Below are 25,871 nucleotides of genomic sequence, written 5' to 3'. Positions count from 1 at the left end.
TATATACAGGTCAACCATGTTACATGTACATGTACCTCAAGTTTACAAAATATTCTATGGAAACCCCAAATAAAAAAAATAATGGTACTTTGAAATACCCAAAACATGTTTTTATGAAACAGAAATCTTTTACTGCAATAAAATGTAGGATTAATTACATACAACTGTCAAATTCAAGGGAATATTTTTTTTCGACCTTTTTTCGTTTACAACCGGAAGTAACGTACCATGATTTGGTGGTATTACATCTTCAAAAACAAATTTGACCTCAATCATAAGAATATCATAATAATCATAAGGATATCCATCTTCGCTAGCCAAGGGTTACGATCCAATCCCGCTCTCTTCACCCTTGGCGGATTGAGATAATATTTCTGAGACATAAGGTAAGGATTTTTATTGGTTGCAGTAGAAACTCGCTGCATCCAACCAAAAAGCGCCTATAACATGATCACGTGTAAATGTAGAAAGTGTTTGTAAACAATTGCCACGTGTTTATTGTGCAACACGTCTTTACATCACTAAACATACGACTATATTTAGTGACAACTTGAATGTTTTTAATCAACTAATAGAAGTTCCTGTGTATGTTTCATGCACAAATGCGTGAATGTTGACGTATATTTTCGTTTCCGGCTTTACCAAGTGTGTAGAATCTAGACGCTACCGTGTTTTTACCTCAAAATTGAAGAATGCAAGTGCTACCATTGGTCAAGAATAATGTATTCGGAATGGGCGTGACTTTAATCTTCCGATAGATGGCGCAACATTGATATCACAAATGTTGGCTCAATCTGCCAAGGTTGAAGAGAGCGGGAGTGGATCGCAACCCTTGGCTAGGGAAGATGAAGGATATCCGTTATGGTTTAAAAGTATTTTTACATGATTTCTAAAACCTAAGCAAAATAGTCTCTTCAGAGCCTCTAATTTTGTTGTCGCTTTTTATTTCCATTAAAGTAGTACGCAACAGTTATGTCAAACGTTGCAATGATATATATGATGAGACAAATATAACATTAAGTACATCACCTGATTCTAAACCAGTTTACATCCTTCGATTTTTTATTCTTTGCGTTCTAGACATTTGTAAGGTGAACATTTATACTCTTTGATAATAAATCTAATGTTTTGTTTTGGTCAGCAGTCAATATTTTGATCGTACCGATCTTTCCGTGGTCATAAATGTTTTGTTGTTGTTTTTGTAAATAATGAAAGTATTTTTTCTTCTTCAAGTATAAAGATTACAATTACTTTAGTGCGGTCAGTTGACCTAAGACAATTCTCGCTTTTTCTTTTTTTAATATTCTGTTGTTCACATGGCACGCTCCAAACTTCTGATATCGATGTTCATGTTGAAAGTAATTCAGAACAGCGGACACCAATGCAAAAATATCTGTATTTCCTTAAACGAATTAATTTGGAAGTTTATGTCTGTCATATGTCCTTTGTCCTTGGCCTCGTTTTAATGCTTTAGTGACTGCTTAATATTATTTGATTAACGATGTTTTGTTAGGTAAAATGTTTACTTATTTTGAGTATTGGAATAACTATATTTGGTGAATGGGATCCTAGCAGAGGCTTACGGGGATTAACTTACCCGAAACTCATTACATGGATATTTGATTGAGGATAAGATTTGTGATCAATTCCATATCTCAGATAGTATAAGTCAGGTGTGTATGTAGGACTTGTAGGTCTCATATGACCTTAATCTCATTTCCATGGTTGATTGGCAATGTTAAGGGTAATCAGTTTGGTTTATTCATGAGATATATAAGCAATATGGCCACAATATTTGGTGTCTGGAATGAATTTAAGGTGTGCATATCTGTCTGGTTTGTTTTATATAACCTTTACCTCATTTTCATGGCTCATTGGTATATTTGAGTTTGCATAGTTTATGTTATCAAAATGATAAGAAATTATTTAACTATAATTGGTTTATTGATATATTGTTAGGTGAATATGTATAGTTCATTCGACCATGACTCCATTTTTATTAGCTCACCTGGCCCATAGGGCCAAGTGAGCTTTTCTCATCACTTTGCGTCCGACGTCCGTCGTCCGTCGTCCGTCGCCCGTCGTCGTCCGGCGTTAGCTTTTACAAAAATCTTCTCCTCTGAAACTACTGGGCCAAATCAAACCAAACTTGGCCACAATCATCATTTGGGTATCTAGTTTAAAAAATTTGTGGCGTGACCCGGTCAACCAACCAAGATGGCCGCCACGGCTAAAAATAGAACATAGGGGTAAAATGCAGTTTTTGGCTTATAACTCAAAAACCAAAGCATTTTGAGGAAATCTGACATGGGAATAAAAATGTTTATCAGGTCAAGATCTATCTGCCCTGAAATTTTCAGATGAATCGGTCAATTGGTTGTTGGGTTGCTGTCCCTGAATTGGTAATTTTGAGGAAATTTTGCTGTTTTTGGTTATTATCTTGAATATTATTATAGATAGAGATGAACTGTAGACAGCAATAATGTTCAGCAAAGTAAGATCTACAAATAAGTCAACATGACCAAAATGGTCAGTTGACCCGTTTAGGAGTTATTGCCCTTTATAGTCAATTTTTAACCATTTTTCATAAATTAAAGTAATCTTTTACAAAAATCTTCTCCTCTGAAACTACTGGGCCAAATTGATCCACACTTGGCCACAATCATCTTTGGGGTTTCTAGTTTAAAAAATGTGTGGCGTGACCTGGTCAACCAACTAAGATGGACGCCACAGCTAAAAATATAACATAGGGGTAAAATGCAGTTTTTGGCTTATAACTAAAAAACCAAAGCATTTTGAGGAAATCTGACATGGAATAAAAATGTTTATCAGGTCAAGATCTATCTGCCCTGAAATGTTCAGTTGAATCAGTCAACCCGTTGTTGGGTTGCTGCCCCTGAATTGGTAATTTTGAGGAAATTTTGCTGTTTTTGGTTATTATCTTGAATATTATTATAGATAGAGATAAACTGTAAACATCAATAATGTTCAGCAAAGTTAGATTTACAAATAAGTCAACATGACCGAAATGGTCAGTTGACCCCTTTAGTAGTTATTGCCCTTTATAGTAAATTTTTAACCATTTTTCATAAATCTAAGTAATCTTTTACAAAATCTCCACTGAAACTACTAGGCCACAATCATCTTTGGGGTATCTAGTTTGAAAAATGTGTCCGATGACCTGGCCATTCAACCAAGATGGCCGTCACGGCTAAAAATAGAACATAGGGGTAAAATGCAGTTTTTGGCTTATAACTATGAAACCAAAGCATTTAGAGCAAATCTGACATGAAGTTAAATTGTTAATCAAGTCAATATTTATCTGCCCTGAATTTTTCAGATAAATTGGACAACTGGTTGTTGGGTTGCTGCCCTCCAATTGGTAATTTTTAAAGAAATTTTGCCGTTTTTGGTTATCTTGAATACTATTATAGATAGCGATAAACTGTAAACAGCAATAATGTTCAGCAATGTAAGATCTACAAATAAGTCAACATGACCTAAATGGTCAATACCCCTTAAGGAGTTATTGCCCTTTATAGTCAATTTTTAACAATTTTCATTTATTTGGTAAATTTATGTAAATTTTTACCAAATATAGTTCTCTGTTACTAATGGGCAAAGTTCATTATAGATATAATTGTAAGAAGCAAAATCGTTCAGTAAAGTAAGAACTTCAAACACATCACCATCACCAAAATACAATTTTGTCATGAATCCATTTGTGTCCTTTGTTTGATATGCACATAGACCAAGGTGAGCGACACAGGCTCTTTAGAGCCTCTAGTTATTCATAAGTCAATTTAAATTTGACTGGCTATTTCCGTTTCTCGAATACTATAAGCAATAAGTCAAATGTATTGAAATTATTTGCGTGGTGTGTATGTTGTCTAGCAGGGTTTGTCTGACCATGACCTCATTTTTATACGACCGCCAAACTTTTTTGGGATCGTATCATGGTATGATGTCGTCGTCGTCGTCGTCGTCGTCTGCGTCGTCTTCGTCGTCGTCTGCGTCGTCTTCGTCGTCGTCGTCTGCGTCGTCTACGTCGTCGTCGTCTGCGTCGTCCGAAGACACATTTGGTGCCCGAACAATAACTTTAGTTTGAATAAATGGATTTCTATGAAATTTAATAAGAAGGTTCAATACCACAAAAGAAAGGTTGGGATTGATTTAGTTGTTGATGGTCCTAACTGTTTTGGAATTAGGGGCCCAAAAGGGACCCAAAACAAGCATTTTTCTACTTTCAGCATATTAACTTGTGTATAAGTATATCAATTGCTCTGAAATTGTACCACAATGTTTAATACCACAGGTAGACGATTTGGATCGATTTTGGGGGTTTAAATTATGGTCCAAAAGGTTAAGGAATTAGGGGCCAAAAAGGGGCCCAAATAAGAAATGTTTGTAGTTTCCAGTCAATAACTTGTTTTTAAGTGCATAAATCTCTCTGAAATTATACCACAAGTTTCTATAATACAAAGGGATGGTTTTGAGGTTTTTGGCTCAAATCATTTAGCAATCAGGGGCAAAAAAGGGTGAAAACAAGGGTTTTTCGGGTTAAAGGATAATTTAGACAATTTAAAAGCAGTGTATGGGAGGTAACCCAATTCCATTTAAAGAATACTGATATATATATATGTTGTGTACAAGTTATCATTTTGTACAAATTATAATTTGTACAAAAATATTGTACAAATTATGATTTGTATTTTGACTTTGTACACATTATAATTTGTACAAAACGTGCCTGTACAAATTACAATTTGTACACAATTTGACCAAAATTCACTTAAAACTTGTACAGTTTTAAATATGAATTTTTGGTGAAAAATGCATTGATTCACACGATAAAATTGTAATAAACTGACCACACACTAAACCTTATTAACAAAATACACCGTTTTTACACAACTACTAAAGGCAGATTGATCTTCGAAATATTTGAAAGAAAAAAAAGTAAACAAACAGGATTTTTTTCAAATTGTTAATACATAAACTACTTTTTCTTAAAAAAATACCATCAATAGTACTGCTTAATAAGTTATTTTGAGGAATTTCTTTTATTCATACACTTTGCAAAAACGATTATATTTGTTAAATTTGATATTTTGTATTGTGAAAGATCGTGTACAGCATTTTGATGATTGTGAAAATAATCTCAAAAGATTTGTTGCCACTTATTCGTTATTTCATAAAGTCATGAAAACAATCAAATCTTTCTTTAAACAAGTGATAATTTAAATTTGTAATTGGTACATCAAAAGATTGGATTTAGATGAATAAATCTGCGTCACTTTTGTTTGTGAAAAGATTGATGGTTCAATGCTGTTGGGTCTGATGTTTTTATAATACTACACCAAATAGTTTTCTTATAAAATAAAAGTCCGTCTGTCTTTTCTGCATAAGTTTTATGTTGTTTTTAAAGTTTAGATTGTCTCAACTGATTTCTGTTAAGTTTTATGCACAGTCATAGATATTTATAAAACAAAGATCCTTGTTGAAAAAAACAGTGATAATAAAACGGCAGAAAAACATCTGACACATTCCTGACTTTAGCATAGTCATATTCCTAACCAAATGGGGTGTTAAATCTCGCTTTCTTTCTGTGATATTTATTTGACTCAAAGTCTTACTGAAGCAGTGAAATACACATGTTTATTCACAGCAACAGTTCCTGAGCTTCAACGTTCGCTATGTGAAGCAGTTAAAATGCTTGTAAAACAGGTCGTCATTGATTTGAGAGTCAAAAGATGATTTGCAATACTTGATTCCATAAATCACTAGATCACCTGCCCTAACTAATGATAAAGAACTAGGATTGAATTGTGTAACCTAGGTGTACTGTGTTACAGGTCATTTAATAGAAATTCAATAATGTGTATCATTGCTTTTTGCACCAAAATCCATATGATAAACTATTGTACAAGTTGTAAGTGAATTTTTGTCCATTTTTGTACAAATTGTAATTTGTACAAGCACTGTTTGTACAAATTACAATTTGTACAAAGTCAAAATACAAATTATAATTTGTACAATATTTTTGTACAAATTATAATTTGTACAAAATGATAACTTGTACACAACATATATATTACGACGCTAGATTAAAACTGACGTGGAAAGGTAACACCCGGCCACCGAAAGCTTCATTTGTATGAAGCCCAGGTGGTCGTGTGGTCTAGCACCGGTTACAGTGCAGGCGATTTGGTGTCACGATATCTCAGTAGCATGGGTTCGAATCCCGGCGAGGGAAGAACCAAACATTTGCGAAAGCAAATTTACAGATCTTACATTATTGGGTTGATGTTTAGAAGAGTTGTATATCTGGTGTATAAATAAATATTAACACCTCATGTTTGTGGCATAACATCTTGGCCACAAGTTTATTGTTTTCTGTTCAGTATTCAATTTATATTAAGATCCATTTTGTTACATCTTGTGATCAATTTTATTTGGCAATCGCCAATGACAGTCAACAGGGTTAAAGAACATCAGTTGTTAATATAAAAAAGAAGATGTGGTATAAACCTGTTAGTCATATGCGTTTTCTTTAAATATACTTTTTCACTTTTTTGGTCTTTTGGAAAATGTTGTTTGTGCTGAATTTAGACCCTTCTACAACGAAATTTGTTTTACATGCACTCGTATAAAAATTGGTTTTTATCCAACGCAATCATAGGTTTGAACGTAGTTTTCAATTTAGACTTGTTTTATATTTTTTCGTTTGGGCTTGTATCATATTATCCTTCCGGTTTATATGATCCGTTTATCCTATATTGACTCTTAAAATTCAAGAGTCTGTCTAAAATTGAGGGTAAATTATATGGCCTTCCAAATACCGTTTCGATTCCTAACATCACTGAAGAGACATTTGCTATCGAAATCAGGATCTGGTGTACAAATAAATATTGATACCTCATGTGTGTGGCATAACATCTTGGCCACAAGTTTTTTGTTTTCTGTTTAGTATTTAATTTATAGTAAGATCCATTTTGTTACATCTTGTGATCAATTTTATTTGGCAATCGCCAATGGCAGTCGGCAGGGTTAAAGAACATCAGTTGTTCGACCTGTTAGTCAAATGCGTTTTGTTTAAATATACTTTTTCACTCTTTTGGTCTTTTGGAAAATGTTGTTTGTGCTGTATTTAGACCCTTCTACAACGAAATTTGTTTTACATGCACACGTATAAAAATTGCGGTTTTTATCTAATGCAATCAAAGGTTTGAACGTTGTTTTCCATTTAGACTTGTTTATATTTTTTCGTTTGGGCTTGTATCATATTTTCCTTCCGGTTTATATGATCCGTTCATCCTATATTGACTCTTAAAATTCAAGAGTCTGTCTAAAATTAAGGGTAAATTAAATGGCCTTCCAAATACCGTTGCGATCCCTAACAAGTAATATCACTGAAGAGACATTTATTGTCGAAATCCGGATCTGGTATACAAATAAATATTGACACCTCATGTTTGTGGCATAACATCTTGGCCACAAGTTTTTTGTTTTCTGTTTGGTATTTAATTTATATTAAGATCCATTTTGTTACATCTTGTGATCAATTTTATTTGGCAATCGCCAATGGCAGTCGGCAGGGTTAAAGAACATCAGTTGTTCGACCTGTTAGTCAAATGCGTTTTGTTTAAATATACTTTTTCACTCTTTTGGTCTTTTGGAAAATGTTGTTTGTGCTGTATTTAGACCCTTCTACAACGAAATTTGTTTTACATGCACACGTATAAAAATTGCGGTTTTTATCTAATGCAATCAAAGGTTTGAACGTTGTTTACCATTTAGACTTGTTTATATTTTTTCGTTTGGGCTTGTATCATATTTTCCTTCCGGTTTATATGATCCGTTAATCCTATATTGACTCTTAAAATTCAAGAGTCTGTCTAAAATTAAGGGTAAATTAAATGGCCTTCCAAATACCGTTACGATCCCTAACAAGTAATATCACTGAAGAGACATTTATTGTCGAAATCCGGATCTGGTATACAAATAAATATTGACACCTCATGTTTGTGGCATAACATCTTGGCCACAAGTTTATTGATTTCTGTTTAGTACTAAATTTAAATTAAGATCCATTTTGTTACATCTTGTGATCAATTTCATTTGGCAATCGCCAATCGCAGTCAGCAGGGTTAAAGAACATCAGTTGTTCGGCCTGTTAGTCAAAGGCGTTTTGTTTAAATATACTTTTCCACTTTTGTGGTCTTTTGGAAAATGTTGTTTGTGCTGTATTTAGACCCTTTTACAATGAAATTTGTTTTACATGCACACGTATAAAAATTGCGGTTTTTATCAAACGCAATCTTAAGTTTGAACGGAGTTTTCAATTTAGACTTGTATATATATAAATATATATTTTGTTACCTCCCTTTCACTGCTTGAAAATTACGTATTATGAAATGATGATTGTCTTGAGATGATTAGCTGTAAATTTATATTTAGACATGTTAATAGTTAATATTAATTAATACTGATTTTAACCATGACTGTATGTCGTTTTATATTTTAATATTTTATGATGTATTTAAATGAGTAGTTATTGTTGCAAACTCTTTTTGAGGGGATAAATATTCAACAGCATAGTGTATTGCTCAAAAAGCAAAAAAAAAAATTAGGTTCATTTGACCATCTTCATTCTGTGTCAGAAACCTATGCTGTGTCAACTATTTAATCAATCCAAATTCAGAACTGTATCAAGCTTGAATGTTGTTTCCATAATAGGCTATTTGCCAATTCCCGTAATTGACCCTGTAATTAGAGATTCCTAAAACAGTTGTCTCCCTTATGAGGGACATTAATTTTTATTTACAATGGAGAGCTAGCAGAAAGAGCAAATCTACCTGTGCGTAATGTGAGTAATTTATATGGTTTTCAAATCTTTTAATAACCATAATTTGTTGTTTAACTAAATACGTTTGACATCAGAAATTATTTTTCGTGAAAAATTAGTTAAACCGCCGATGCATGGTCATCACTTTCAATTCATCATGCTTTGCATTGGCTAAAGTCAATTTTGTCCGGTATGGAACCAGTTTACGATTGTCAAAGGGAAGTAATTTGTTTAAAAAGTGTGTAATAACAGAATCAAATCGGTAATTGGCAAATGGCAAATGGACTTGCCCATACTGTTCAGGGTTCGACGTCTGCGGTCGTATAAAGCTGCGCCCTGCGTGGCATCTCGTTAAAGTTTATTAAATTATATTCTATGTTTAATTTTCATTATCAGGTCGTCTGTTTCTCATATATTATAACTATATACGGTGTACGGTATGACTTTCAATCATTATAAGTAGACAGGTTATATATATTGCAGTGCCAAGTATTCCGCTTCCTTTCGCAGCATTCCTGGTATTATGCTTGGTTATGGAGAATTTAACCTGCAAATAAAAGATGCAAAGACAACAGATTCTGGAAATTACACATGTTTGATAGTAAATTATTTCGGGCGTGCAGTAGAAACTATCGATCTTCAAGGTATTTATGAATCTTACTCAAATAGTGAAAACCCCTTCTGGAATAGTGTTACTCGATATCTATATGAAAACAAATACCCCAAAAAATACTGTAAATAATGTTAAATTTATTTAGTTTTTTTTTCGGCTACCACAGTGATCATTATGTATCTTGTAATAACAAAACGAGAATGTTAAAATGATATATTTCGAATTTGTAAATATATGTATCTTACTATCGAGAACATAAGAATTAATACAATTTTTTAAACGCTTTTGAAAAGTAAAAAATAACTGCCTATGGACTGGATTGATTGACTTCAGATGTCGTACAGAAGGTTCGATAACAGTTATCGTAATTGATAATATCTTTTTGATAAATAATTCAGAGAATTCTCAAATGAAATTGAGAATGGAAATAGGGAATTTGCCAAAGAGACAACAACCCGACCATAGAGCAGACAACAGCAGAAGGTCACCAACAGGTCTTCAATGCAACGAGAAATTACCACACCCGGAGGCGTCCTTCAGCTGGCCCCTAAACAAATATATACCAGTTCAGTGATTATCAAAATAAATTTACGACGGAAATTTACTCAAGGTTTCTTTTTGAATAAATTGAATATTAAAAGTAACAATTGCTCTTTCTTAGAAATATTTTTTCAGTTTCCAATTCGGAAACTTTGTACAGAAATTCGTGATAAAAGGGACAGCTTTCAATTTCTACTTGTTCATGTCTCTTTCTTTGACGGTGGTTTCTTTGGTTCAAGTATATGGTGTTGAGTACATCCTTATTTTTAAGATGATGTTGTTAGCCTAGGCCATGCAATTAGATACGATCCGAGGAAACTTATCATTTCTTTTCATAAACTTACAAAAAAATGTTACATATTGTTTTTATTGGTATAAGTATTTTTTTATCAATCAATTAAAACAAAACTGAATATTACTGTTATCAACAAATTTGTATTTCATGTTCTTGTACGTCAAAAAAAACACAGCCTCTATGCCTAAAATGGAACATAGAGGTATAATGCATTTCTTTTCTTTTAAAGAAAATATGACAGATACAATTAACATGTCAAAGGAATTTTTAAGCCACTCATTGATATATATTTATATGTACATCAATCTAACTCTAACACTGTTTGGTGTAATTTTCAGACTTATATATATTTTTCTGTGACTGTATCTTACATTAATTTATAGGATCCTTTACTATAGATAATTTAGCTGATCTGTTAAAATAACATCTCCATGGCTTATATATCATGTACTGTAGTACGACGCTAGATTAAAACTGACGTGGAAAGGTAACACCCGGCTTCATTTTTATGAAGGCTAGGTGGTTGTGTGGTCTAGCGGGACGGCTACAGTGCAGGCGATTTGGTATCACGATATCTCAGTAGCATGGGTTCGAATCCCGGCGAGGGAAATAATTATATTTATAAGTACGTCTGAACCAGTGACAACTATACAACAGATTTATCCATCGGATCACCAGCAGTGATGGCGATACATCTGTGTACATTATGTATATTCAACTCTTCTATATATATATATTGAAAAGCCAAAACAATCATTAATGAAAGATTTAAGCAAAAAATTACAGGTGAAGCGATTGGGAATCTCTTGTTTATATTAGTTTTTTTAGTTTTCGTTTGTTTTGTATTTGTCTGTTTTAATAAATATCTTTAACATCATTATCACCAAGATTCAATGTATCATCGTCTTCTCAATATACTGAAAAGGTGTGGTGGCGTATTTTTCATTAATTAAAACGTACCGTTTTATGCAATTACAAGTTTCAGAGGATTTGTGGCTACTCAAAATAAATAAATCTTAAATTTAAGTAATTTAGATATAGTAGACAGACTGAGTCACATGTATTACAATATTAAGAACAATTAAAAACCAATTGTTCAGAGAACAGTTGAATGTCTTTCCACATACATTTTCTAAATTATTGATGGAAAGCTTCTTCCGGTTTATGAAGTAAGGGAGATGATTGTCAACTTCCGGTTGATAACGAGTCACTTCCGGTCTCACATAATAGCTTTATTGATACTGATTCAAAACATGTATGGTTTCTACATACTTTTACCTGTAATAAGGAAGATAATAAATTCTTCCGGTTTAGAGAAGGTCACTCCCGGTCTCAAATGGTAGGTTATGTATAAAATTGAGAATGGAAATGGGGAATGTGCCAAAGAGACAACAACCCGACCATAGAAAAAAAAAAACAGCAGAAGGTCACCAACAGGTCTTCAATGTAGCGAGAAATTCCCGCACCCGGAGGCGTCCTTCAGGTGGCCCCTAAACAAACATATACCAGTTGAGTGATAATGAACGCCATACTAATTTCCAAATTGTACACAAGAAACTAAAATTTAAAACTAAAAATAATACAAGACTAACGAAGGCCAGAGGCTCCTGACTTGGGACAGGCGCAAAACTGCGGCGGGGTTAAACATGTTTGTGAGATCTCAACCCTCCCCCTATACCTCTAGCCAATGTAGAAAAGTAAACGCATAACAATACGAACATTAAAATTCAGTTCAAGAGAAGTCCGAGTCTGATGTCAGAAGATGTAACCAAAGAAAATAAACAAAATGACAATAATACATAAATAACAACAGACTACTAGCAGTTAACTGACATGCTAGCTCCAGACTTCAATTAAACTGACTGAAAGATTATGATTTCGTCATATGAACATCAGGCACAATCCTTCCCGTTAGGGGTTTAGTATAATACATGCATATTTAGAATAATAATCTAGTGTATAGGTACTTATATTAATGAAAAACTACAACCAATCCTTACTTAAGGATTCTTTATTTGCTACATCAATCGAGGGAGACGTCCTTACATTGATAGCATTTAACCAGCACATGTCTTGTTATATGTTTCTAAATATACTTTTTATAAGTATATCACAGACGACACAAATTTAACAACCAGATAAAATTTCTAAACAATTTTATGAAACCTATCAATTGATAATGTACATTTCATTAGGGACTATCATTTGCTTTTTTTTCATTTTCCTATTACATTTACGTTCTGTTTTTTTTTTCCTCTCTACATATATATATATATATATATATACACAACTCGTCTAAACATCAACCCAACAATGTTAGATCTGTAAATTTGCTTTCGCAAATTTTTGGTTCTTCCCTCGCCGGGATTCGAACCCATGCTTCTGTGATATCGTGACACCAAATCGCCTGCACTGCAGCCGTCCCGCTAGACCACACGACCACCTGGGCTCTCAAAAAAGAGCTTTCGCTGGCCGTGTGTTACCTTTCCTCGTCAGTTTTAATCTAGCGGCGTACTACAGTACATGATATAAAAGGTATGAAGATGTTATTGTTACAGATCAGCTAAATTATCTATAGTAAAAGATACTACAAATTAATGTAACATACAGTCACAGAAAATAATTATATTTATAAGTACGTCTGAGTCAGTGACAACTCTACAACAGATGTATCCATCGGATCGCCATCAATGATGGTGATACATGGCTGTGTACATTATGTATATACAACTCGTCTAAACATCAATCCAACAATGTTAGATCTGTAAATTTGCTTTCGCAAATTTTTGGTTCTTCCCTCGCCGGGATTCGAACCCATGCTTCTGTGATATCGTGACACCAAATCGCCTGCACTGCAGCCGTCCCGCTAGACCACACGACCACCTGGGCTCTCAAAAAAAGAGCTTTCGCTGGCCGTGTGTTACCTTTCCTCTTCAGTTTTAATCTAGCGGCGTACTACAGTACATGATATGTAAGGCATGAAGATATATATATATTTCTTAGTAACTCAGTCAACCATGTTCGTCAAAGTGTCATATAATTACTCGCCAAAACGTTATCCTAAAAATAAATTAAGGAATGAAAGTATATAAACATAATATTTATGTTATATGAATTTAAGGCGCATTACTACATAAGTAAGCCGTCTACCAAAACCAATAACAACAACAGCCTAATCACAATTAGGCAAACATTTTGAACACGTTCTTTTATATATATATCTTTGAAAGTGACAGAGGAGATCCAATAACAAGGAAAACATACGAATATAACCTTGACCTTTCACTTTGGCATCAAATCAATTTACTTCAGGTAGCTATAACTTACCATTTATGCTATAGGGCATGAAACAATTTTGGCGGAAGAAGAAAAAAAATAATCAGAACATATACCATAGGTCTATCAACAGAATAGTGGAAAGACCTTATAAAAACAATGGATTTAGTTTTGAAACGCTCAGTCACATATTTACATACTATAAACGTTAGATCGACAACAGAAATAATGTAACAAGATAAACAAAAGTATTAGGCCCTTCCTGAAAATCCGAGGCAACGTTTCCTCTATGTTTTAGCAAATCTATAGGTTTTGGATTTATTTAGTTTTAGGAAACAATTGAGTTTTCATCCCCGAAACATGAGACTTACATTTGTAAGGTTTTAATTTTTGATTATTGTATACATTTGTGCCAAAGCGATTCATATGTTACTCGTTATCTTTTTGTTAGAAATTCAATAATCATACATTTATCTTTTTTTTCTGTTTGTAGTCTCCAAAGCATGGAATGATTCTGTACGTAACTCAGGTGTTGAACCATTGACTATATCAAAGATTTATCCAGACTCTCGCACATTGAATAGTGATCTATATTCAGAATTCAAGGTTATTTGTGCAGTTAAGGGATTTGCATACCCTCAAAACGTATGTATAATAATATACATTGCATTTAAAGGGGGAAATCTATATGGCATGTAAAGGGCACTTGCTACGAAGTATAAAAAAGATCTAAGATATGATTTTTGTATTCAATCATTAAAAGTAAAATAGAAAAACTATAATTCCCTTTAAATAGCCAGTATGATTTAATTTTGTTGAAATAAGATAAGAAGAAATGATGATGACTTATTCACTTGCAAGTAAATAATTCGACCTCTTTGAATCAGTATTCATGTAAACTTCAATTTAACCCCTAAGGTAAAGATTGATAACGCATGCAGTTTACGTGTTCGGTTACTTAAAGAAAAAAATGTCAACATGGAAAGTGAAAACAAAGTTAAAAAATTTGGATGTCTGATCCGATCAACAAAAAATCATTCTGATACAGGTAAAAACGATGATTAACATTGATCTTTAATCTATAATATATAATTAAACAGACCTAGAAATATCCACTTGCACGAGAAGTTCCTTAATTAATTATATCTATACTGATGTTTATATCGCTTATATGACCATCGGAGGTCTTCGAAGGTCAACTCGATAGTACATAAGATTGGGTCTAGGCTAAAATACACAAGAAACGATGCTACATATTATCGAACCCATGCTTTGTTAATTATTCGTTTAAGACTTTTAATTTTTTGGATAAATGTTTGACATTGTTATAAATCAAATATGACAATTCGAGTTAGATCGAGCTGTGTATATTTGTGTCCATTCGTTTTTGGTTTTGATATATCAAAAATAAAAAACGATAAACACGGACCTAAATCGGTGAAGATGAATTTCACAGCTTATGGCCCTTTAATATGTCGATGTAAATTACTAATGAAGAGAAATCTAACTTTATACAGAACTAAATATATGAGAATTTGCGTAAAACCGGTGAAAATTAATTTGACAGCTAGTGCTTCTTTAAAAACATATTTTATTTTGTTTTTATATCTCGTACCTTGATTGAGTTAATATCATCAAGATGACGGTAAGTGTTGTTGAATTTCTTCATAATAAGGAATTTAGGCGGTTTTTCACTATGTTCATCGGTCGTTCGTTTTTCTTGCTAAATTAAACAAACTATGACATTCAAAATAAAAGACAAATCAATTTTATTTCAAAAGAATAAAGCATTCGTCACTTTTGAGAAATACATTTAACAAAACACAGATTGAACGTGGCCGGGTACTTGTATATCCCATGAACAAAAATAAACAAAGTACAATTCTGAGAGTTATTACGAGTTGGTTGACCGTTATGGAATAACCTTTTCACAAATGATATCGGATATGTTCCTTACGTCGTAACTACAATCCCCATCCCTTTCATGAATGTGACCTACCAAATTAGACTATTTACCAGATTTGTTATCACATTAGCAACACGACGGGGTGCTTCATGTGGAGCAGGATCTGCTTACCCTTTCGGAGTGCCTGAGATCACCCCTAGTTTTTGGTGGGGTTCGTGTTGTTTATTCTTTAGTTTTCTATGTTGTGTCATGTGTACTATTGTTTTTCTGTTCGTCTTTTTCATTTTTAGCCATGACGTTGTCAGTTTATTTTTCGATTTATGAGTTTGACTGCCCCTCTGGTATCTTTTGTCCCTCTTTAACTGACTTCTAGATCAAAGCCACTTACGATTAATACAAAAATCATGCATCTTAGACTAAATTAACAATAAGTACATATCCAACACATGTATGGATAAACAAAAGACTAATCAGGACGAACCCACCGCACACTGAGAGTGATCTGATGTGCTCTAGAAAGACAAACAAATACTGCTCCACACGTTGCACTGTCGTGATGCTCATATCAGTAGCAACTGCTCAATAATGTTATAATTTCTCCCGCCAGATCTGATTTTTGATTCATAGGGTGTGCATTTTCTTTATGTATTTAAAATTGCTCAAATTGAATGCTTTCTTACTAGTCAACACCTTATTGATTTATGATTAAAGGCCAATCCTGAAGTATCCCCATGATTCATTTGTGAATTATATTGAAGTTAATGGGTTATAAGTAGGAAAATCATTATTTATTTAATTGTGACGCATTCATTTTTGTCATGAAAATGTAGATTAAATAAAATTAGCTCCTTGATGGGTGCCCCTATATGCCTGTTTTAACACGTGTTGTTCCTTATCCTCATAACTATGTCTCAGATTTCCTAAAAAAAATCAATAGAACACTTTTTAATACCCAGTTTAATTAAATGATCTCTTATGAATTGAAGTTGCAAACTTCATTGAAGGTTTATGGGAGAATGGAATACAATAGAAAAAATCTGAGACACAGTTTTGGAGGTCAAAATGTGTTGTACAAGAATCTATAAAATATATTGGGATGGTATGAATAGCAAAGAAGCTAATTTCATTCAAGTGTGGGTTCACAATTTAGCAACTAATTACTGAATAATTAATTATGTAATAGCTATGTCATAATAAAATTATCACCATTTGCAAGATTGATCTGTCTTCTTTCTTTTGATACCTCATTTATAAAATTAAGAGTTGGATGAAAGACATTACATCCGTTTATAGCTGTCTGATTGGGGGTGAAAAAATCTTTGTATTGTGCTACCGTAACTGTATCTTGTATATCTATAAAAATTTTGGTATAAGGTAACCCGAACAATTTTGACCAAGCGTAGTAAATCTATCCTACTTGCGAGGGTCTGAACTCTTTATAAGATAGATATCTACTTTGGACTAACATCTGTTTGCATTCTTTGTATCAAATAGTATAAACTGTTACCATAGACTCACCTAAACGCCAAAACGAGATCATATTTCACCATTTTAACTATTGAAAATCCGCTGCCCTAATGATGGGATGTATGTTTTCATCTGCAGATAAGTCACTACCGATAGGAACGTTTTGTTAGCATTGTTTTCTTGGCAGCGACAAAATGTAAATCATACGGATTGCAAATTCCAACGTTCAGTACACATTAATATGTTTTATTTTTAAATAGATGACATGGGCTTTTTATGGGGTTGCTGGAAACTACTTACAGTTGTCAGCGGATGAAGAAGTAATGATCAGTGATACTACTGTAAAGACATTTTCAACACAAAACAGGACAGGATGTTTTTACACTTTGTATGTTGATAGACTACATTTTAGTAACAGTGGAAAATATGTGTGTGAAGCTTCTAGTGTTGATACTGGTTTAGCAATGGACTACCTTAACATGACGGTATCAGGTAAGCTTTCTTCAAAATGATTGATTTGTAGTAGAAGGTTTTACCACCAGTCCATCATAACATTCTGTTCTTGACTACGAATTGTAATATAACTTATTATATCCGCTAGTGTATTTTTTTCGTTCAACATCTTCACCATTTAGAATTTTACTTAAAACAAGTAACGAGATTTCAAATAAGATGTTAGACTATCTTTTAAATGTGCATATTATGATATGTTAACATTTAAACACCTTTTAAACGTATTAATTCTTGAGTTTTCCATAAAATACAAACGTTGTCATTTTTGTCGAGCATAGCGATCCTATACATTCAGTCGTCGTCGTGGGTGGCCGCAGCGTCTACAATTATTCACTCATTGGTTAAAGTTTTTGAAAGTTTAATAATATTCTTAAACTTTTCTATATTTCTACCAAACTTGGACAGACATTTGTTGATGATCATAAGATAGTTTCCCGAAGTAAATTTTGTAAACAAAAAATCTTGTTCATCCGTATTTTACTTATAAATGGATTAGTTTTTCTGCCAGTTAACATATTTTTCACTCTGTCTTTAAAATTCTAATAACTTTCTTAAATGGGCACTAGCTGTCAAATTCATGTCCACCGATTTTAATAAAATTCTCATATTTTATTTATAACAATGTATAACATTTTCTTCAACTATTAAAAGTCTAAAATAAATAATAAACAGGGCACGAGCATGAAAATACGTAGCTTCGTTTTGTGTGTATTTTAGTCCAGACGCCATCTAATTAGTTATTGAAAAGTCATACGATGACCATATAAGCGATGATAACATAAATATAGATATGAATAGATTAAGCAGACTGGTGCTGTTGGGTTATTCTAGGTCTATTTAATTTCATATAATAGATGAAAAATAAATGTAAAACATCGTTTTTACCTGTATAAGAATGATTTTTTGTGGATCGAATCAGTCAATCAAATGATTTATCTTTGTTTCACTTTCAATGTTGACGTTCTTTTCCTTTAAATAACTTTACACATACAATTCACGTGTTATCCATTTTCAGCTAAGGGGTTAAATTGAAGTTCACATGATTCAATGAGGTCGAATTATTCAAGTCAAGTGAATAATTAATAATCAATGTTTTTAGATTATTTTAACAATATTGAACTATACCGGCTGCTAATAGCTAATTATTATTTCACCAATTGCATTTCATTATATATTGATTGAGCAAACAAAAAAGGATATTAGATTTTTTATACATCTCATAGCAAGTGCCCCTTTAAACTATTCTGTGTTTCTGCCAAACTATGACAGAAGCTTATTTATGATCATAACCTATAATTTGAAATCAAACAGACCTGCAGGCCTTTTATAGCTGACTATGCGGTATGTGCTTTGATCATTGTTGAAGGTCGTACGGTGACTTATAGTTGTTAATTTCTGTGTCATTTTGGTCTCTTGTGGACAGTTGTCTCATTGTCAATCATATCACATCTTCTTTTTTATATTCAAAACCAAATCTTTATATCTATGTAAAAAATTGGTAAAGGTTTTAAGTAATTTATGGTAACGATATCCATGGTTTAATAATTTACCAGTAATACATAGAGTTCATAAGATTTTATGTCTGGAGAATTTTAGAAAAGGTATCAAAAGGCCTCTCCCTTTTTCCAAAGTCCGTTATTTGTCTCCTTTCTGTTAAATTCCATCATTTTCGTGGTTCTGACCTCAAACCACAATTATTCTTCCCTTTGCTACAATGCATTTTTTGGTAAAAATCAAATTAAATTAAAAAGTTTGCACTGCTTCAAACATAAAATAAATGTAACCGCTTAAAGATTATTATTATTCTTATAGAATAAAACAATCAATCAGTTATTTTTCTTTTCTGTCGAGAGCCCTATGAACGTGCCAAAGGTAAGATTAGAATCTTGAATAAATGACTAAGGCTAATTTCTACCATACCTTCATTTTTGTAAAATCAATCACTACTTTCACTTTCAACAATATTTTTTCCCAACAAGTTTTACTTATATCAATATAAATGCAACTGATACGACCCCTTTAAATAGTAAACATTTCAAAGAAAACTTTAGACAGAATATTTAGGAAGCTTTACCCCATATAATAATTTGGAACTATATTAAAGTGTATTTGCTTTTAACTTTCAATTCCAAGTTTCTTCTCCACGGCGATCACTGCTATAATTATATAGAGAGTCTCTATATATTATAGTAGTATAATCATAGTATACATGTAGATTAACGCGAAAATAATTGTACTCCCTCGGAGTACTTATGAAAAGCATGTGCAAGTTTAAAACCAGAAGTCTTATCTATGACTTTAAAGTCGGTTTGACGACGGAAACAATATCCGGACGCATTTTTTTCGTTTTTCTCCCAAAATAAATCAATTTAAATAATCATCAGAATGGATGACAAATGCGACTATGCATGGTTAATATAGGACACAGAGGCATGAAGATTAATTTATTGTGGAAGGAAGGAAGCGACACACAAAATGAGGTCTTCTTGTTTAATAGTTTAGATATATATATATACTTTTATAAAAAAAAAATCAGGAATTATGGATAAACACTACCAAAAAGTCATATATACTTTTAACTGGAATAAATATACAAAAAGAACATATATAGCCATCTTAAGAAGCATGAATATTTTAAAAAATGTTAAACATAAAACACTGCTATAAATCGTTGATTTCTACAAACTGCACTCGGTTAATTTGGATAACGTCAACTATTGCAGATATGCCAATCACTGATTTTCTCTTTTTTTCGGCATAAACATCCATGCATTTTAAAAAGCAACTTTTCTTTCACATATTGCATCTTGTTTTAATGCATATTGAAGAGACAAAAAGCTTTCACTAAATACATCTAAAGATGTCACAAAAGAGGTTCAGCCATCTCAACTTGATCCGGACAAAATTCTTTTTTTCGTAGCCAGGCAATACCCTATTCAGTCAGGTCATGGACAATGGACATTATAGTTTTTGAATCGGACTCTCTACGATAAATATGCGCATCTCGTAGCAAAACCTTACAGCAAATATTTTTCTCCAAAAGTGTGTTCAGTCTGTCTAAGACGTTTACGTCAGTTACAATTCCTGGAGTCTGTAAATAATGAGTTCTGTTGGATTTTTTGTACGTTTAGTTGCATAACTTTGCCGAGTTTTACAGCAAGTTGCATGCACTGTGCATTTACATTCGGAACATAAATGTGCATTTGATACTGTTTTGGGCATGTTATAAATACCTGGCATATCTTTGCAGTTATCATTTTTATTGGAAATGTTGGTATTATTAATTTAAATTTTGAAAACTTGTATATTTAATAGATTTTATTTAGTTAAATATTGTAACACTGCAAAAATTGTTCCTTTTATATTTGATAAATGGACAGGGTGTGAAAAATTGTCCACGTTAAGATCAAAACGGTAAGAAATAGATTTGTTTGTCTTTATTTGATTTATCTATAGTAAACAAATGATCTTTGGGTTATTAAAATCCCTGAAATAATATCAAGGAATCTATGAAATAATTTTTAAAATTTTTAAAGATTATGTTAAATCGCTGGTCATTTTCTGGGATGTTTTATAATCACTAACACATTTCGTGATTATGCATAATCCTTGGCAAATCGAGGATTCTACGGAATCCTTAATGATTCAAACTCACTATTACATATATAAGTCAGAATAATGCACACACACAAAGGTAATATAGCTGTTAAAATACTTCGAAATTGATAAAGGTAATAAAGATTAAAAAAATAATATGCAGGCTTTCCATGTTAGCCTTTTCTTTATATTGTTTTTATTGATCTTGTATATAAATCAAGTGTAACTTTATAATTTTACATGTAGATTATGTAGTATGCACAGTTATAGTAATGTTCTATACTTTCATCCGTATTTCAAAAGTTTATTGTAATGTCTTGTTTCAAATTAGAAAGAATTTTTCGCTTTGGAAAGACATACATCACTGTCCACGGTAAAGGTTAGGTTTGAGCATATGCAACTATGTTCACTAACAACGCATATTGTGTCTGCCTTTCCTTGTGCCTGTTTATCAGTAGTCTTCTGTGGTTTTTTTTGCTGGATTTGATATTTGTTTTTCGTAAATGTATTTTACATTTATCAGGCCGTTAGTTTTTTGTTTGAATTGCGTCACATTTTTCATCCCATTACCTATCTCGTTCACTGCTTTCATAGATCTTCCTGAACAAAAGAGGGACGAAAGATACCAAAGGGACAGTCAAACTCATAAATCTAAAACAAACTGACAACGCCATGGCTAAAAATGAAAAAGACAAACAGAAAAACAATAGTACACATGACACAACATAGAAAACTAAAGAATAAACAACACGAACCCCACCAAAAACTAGGGGTGATCTCAGGTGCTCCGCATGAATTGTAAAACAGTGTGTAACAGTGTATATGTTTACATCTTATAAAAATAATGTGTGTTTCTTTCACTTTCTCTCTCTCTCAAAGGTATGCCGATAGTGGAATCCAGTGATTTTGTATTGAATGCTACGTTAGGACAATCAATTTCAATGAAATGCCATATATGGTCGTACCCACATCCATCTTATACAGTGTGGAAACTAGAGGATAGTTTGTTATCATCAAGTTCTAGGTAAGGACTGTTCTTTATTTCGCGTCACTCCAAGTTCTGTAGATTATAAGTGGAATAATAACAATTCCATTTAAAAATATTCAATGTGGCATATCGTCTTAAATATAATAGTTCAGATGTGTTGTCATTAATTGGATTTTGGTCCCTATACTTCAAATTGGATACCAATTATAGTAAAGAAATAAAAAGAACAATCAACCAATCAATCAATTAATAATTCTGTCAGTCAAATCAAAAAATAATTCAAACAACGAAAAGATGTATTCAGTGTAAAACGGGCTGTAGGGTTCAAAAATGGTTTAAAATCTTCAGGAAAAAATTATTAACTATTGATAAGGAATTTTCTTTCATTAGCAACGTCAATCATAAAATATTAGCATAACGTCAATGATGCATTATTAGATTACAACACATGGGAGACGATACTAAGGGGGTATATATTAAAACATAATCATTAATTGTTTAAGAGTTTTAAGAATTGTTGAACATATCGATTGTGTTTTCCCTTATTTGATAAACAACATTAATTTTATTTTACCTCCTATACATTTCTAGGAACATTTAACGATAAATACGAAATGAAAGTAAATGTTTTTAATGTCGAGCTGGTTTGTGTTATCATCTTGTATACATTGCTAACAAACAGTATTTCTGTCGACATCGTCTATCGTAAAATTTTAACTCCAAGAGCCACTATCGGAAGCCCTCTAAACCAATCATATGAATAAAGGAAACAGTAGTATACCGCTGTTCAATAGTCATTAATTCACTTAGCAAACCCAAATCCGGTTCACAAAACTAAACTGAGGAAAACACATCAACTATCATATAAAAAAAGGAGAAAACAACGGAACAACATAAAACACATAACTGCTAGAAAGCGTTTTCCCTTATATGCAAATTATAGAAGAATTGTGAACTAAAAAAAAATAAAATAGGACTTTGTCTTCAGTTTATTAATAATTAGTTATCAACGGTTCAGTAAGAGGCGCATATAGACTGCTTTATTCTGAAATCGGAGGGGGCGTAGAGGATATAGCTATTAGGCATATATGATCGCTCTGTCTAACCGACATTTATAAGGATAATTTGTCCATCCGTGAAAAATCAAGAAAAAAGAGTCATGTCAAACGGTTTTGTCAATGTGTACGGTTATGTCTAAATATTTAACACAAAGCTGACCCGTTTAGGTATAGGAAATAACGCATAATCGCACGACGAAAATTAAAATCTGGCGTTCAATAGGAGTATAGGGGATTGTGGAGAACCAATTTATTTCAGAGGATAATTGATAACCTGTTTGAATCCGTAAACACTTGAATTTCTGCCCCTAAACAAATATATATACTAGTTCAGTGATAATGAACGCCATACTAAACTCCAAATTGAACACAAGAAACTAAAAATTAAAAATAATACAAGACTAACAAAGACCAGACGCTCCTGACTTGGGACAGGCGCAAAAATGCGGCGGGGTTAAACATGTTTATGAGATCTCAACCCTCCCCCTATACCTCTAGCCAATGTAGAAAAGTAAACGCATAACAATACTCACATTAACATTCCGAGTCTGATGTCAGGAGATATAACCAAAGAAAATAAACAAAATGACAATAATACATAAATAACAAGTCAACAGACTAATAGCAGTTAACTGACATGCCAGCTCCAAACTTCAATTTAACTGATTGAAAGATTATGTCTTCATCATATGAATATCAGGCATAATCCTTCCCATTAGGGGTTTAGTATCATACCATCATAACATATATGAGAAGAACATAACCCGTGTCATGCCAATAACTGGTTTCAAAATAAATGTGTTTAGTTCCGATGCAAAGACCCTACAAGTGAATCAATATAAACGCCAAAATATGCAATAAGTCTATTTGAAGGTTTTGTTAGCTTCTGAGGTGAATACTGACATTTTTGTGCTTGATAAAGAATATTTCCATAAAGTCTGCATGTTGAGCTATATTTACAAATGATGTCCTTATACCGATGATAAAATTTAGTAAGTGTTTTGAATAGTTTGTCATATCGAAAACCCATTGTGTAATAATTATTCAGTAATACATAAATTTCTCTCGTCTAAATCTAACGATGTTTAATACAAGAACGATTGCGTCAATAAGAATTCCAAAATAAACAGCACTGAACGATCTAAATTTGTAAATATTTAAAATTTGACAACGGTAGAGTAGTTACAACAGAGTCTGCGTATTTAAACAACGCAAACAAACAGCCGTTAAAATGTAATAATAAATTTTGACTAAAGTTAACTAGTTGAACATGGCTTGGTACTTTTACATCCCTCAAAAAATTAAGCAATTAAAATTGTTACATTTAACAGATTTAATAATAAGTAATATAACCCAAATGTGAAGCACTGCATGGCGTCGAACTACACCTTTTCATTTATCCCATTTGGTGCCAAAATTGTTAATTTTCTTATCCAAAATCTTTCCCGAGTGAGTCTATCCTCCCTAGACCAAGAAGAGTTGTGGTCAATGATTGTAATGGTCAGTCGATTGAGATCTGCCTTAGTGTTGCCAGGGTATCTCAAATGTCGACTGAGAGGGAGGTCTGGCTGGCATTGGTAGTCGCTACGATGACCGTTCATTCGTTTGTGAAACGGCTGTTCAGATACGCCAACATACTGTTTACCACATTTCACTGTAGGAGTACACAACATTAGTAGTCTTGAAATTTACATTGCAAAATATGGTGTATTCTGTACCAGTGGAGTGACTGTTAAAAGTCTGGGTAACCAGTATTTGTTTGCAAGTCAGACATCGTTTGTTGCCGCAACCCTTGCAAGAGCGCACAGACGAAGATCTTGCTTGAGAGGATAAATCAGCTCTCGCCAGCAAGTTTTTAAGGCTTTTTGGGACTACGGAAAGCCAGTACAGGTGGCTCGGGAAAGATCTTGGATAGTTTAGGATGTTTTTCGATTTAAATTTATGTTCCGGACCATACGAGTATTTGGACCATACGCGTGGGTATATACTCATATGGTCCGACCGTACGCATATGGTCAGGGTAATTAACAAGTTTACAGGTAACACCCAACTCTTTATAAGGTATAACCCTTGTAGTTGTCACGTCATAAAAAAGACGATATCAAAGGTCCTTTCATTAAATTATAATAAAAAATAAGCAGTTTCGTGCATTTAATTTTACTCACTATAGTCACTATAGTAAACACATTTTATACATATAGTCATTAACGACTTTTTGTTACGAGTGCATGGCAATATGTCGACTTAGGTAGATATTTCCATAATTTCTTAATGACTGTTATGGAATTTCCCGAGACCTCGGTATCACTGCAGGCAGCTGATAAGAAGGCTAGCTTTTCGCTCGAATGCAAATTGTATAACTGCAAAGGATCGTGCACAAACAAGACGTGCAAAGGCAGAATAAGTTACGGTACCGTGTGGAAGTAAATGCCATCCTAAGCGTAATTTTAGGAATACAATTCGCGATGAAGACTAACTGTGGCATCAATATTTGATTTTTATATAGCCTTTGCATTATAAAATTAATACATTTTCATGTAAACATCATTGCTTTTTTTGGATAAAGTTTATTAATATTTGAAAATATACCTATATGGTCCATATACTCATATGGTCCACCCATACGCGTACGGTCGGACCATACGCGTATGGTCGGACCATATGAGTATACGCATATGGTCATGACCATACGCGTATGGTCCAAATACTCATATGGTCCGAAACACATATATATGATCTTGAGATTGTATACGTATGTAATAAAGACGAT

The 25,871-nt window shown here is 32.9% G+C and overlaps 1 protein-coding gene across 3 annotated transcripts in view; it reads left to right on the top strand.

Annotated features, from left to right (window-relative positions):
• The window catches only part of LOC143079728 (fibroblast growth factor receptor 4-like), a 213,104-nt gene that overhangs the window by 46,123 nt on the left and 141,110 nt on the right, over nucleotides 1–25,871 (top strand). For all 3 annotated transcript variants that reach the window (XR_012979469.1, XM_076255274.1, XM_076255275.1), the window contains exons 5-8: nucleotides 9,332–9,492; nucleotides 14,066–14,217; nucleotides 17,206–17,437; nucleotides 21,935–22,079. Coding sequence is in view for 2 of the 3 variants with exons in the window: in XM_076255274.1 (XP_076111389.1) it covers nucleotides 9,332–9,492; nucleotides 14,066–14,217; nucleotides 17,206–17,437; nucleotides 21,935–22,079 (690 nt within the window). In the remaining variant the exon portion in view is untranslated. The remainder of the gene's footprint in view (nucleotides 1–9,331; nucleotides 9,493–14,065; nucleotides 14,218–17,205; nucleotides 17,438–21,934; nucleotides 22,080–25,871) is intronic.

Source organism: Mytilus galloprovincialis, chromosome 6 (assembly GCF_965363235.1).
Source record: "Mytilus galloprovincialis chromosome 6, xbMytGall1.hap1.1, whole genome shotgun sequence".
Taxonomy (NCBI): domain Eukaryota; kingdom Metazoa; phylum Mollusca; class Bivalvia; order Mytilida; family Mytilidae; genus Mytilus; species Mytilus galloprovincialis.
This window is presented reverse-complemented; position numbering and strand designations above follow the sequence as displayed.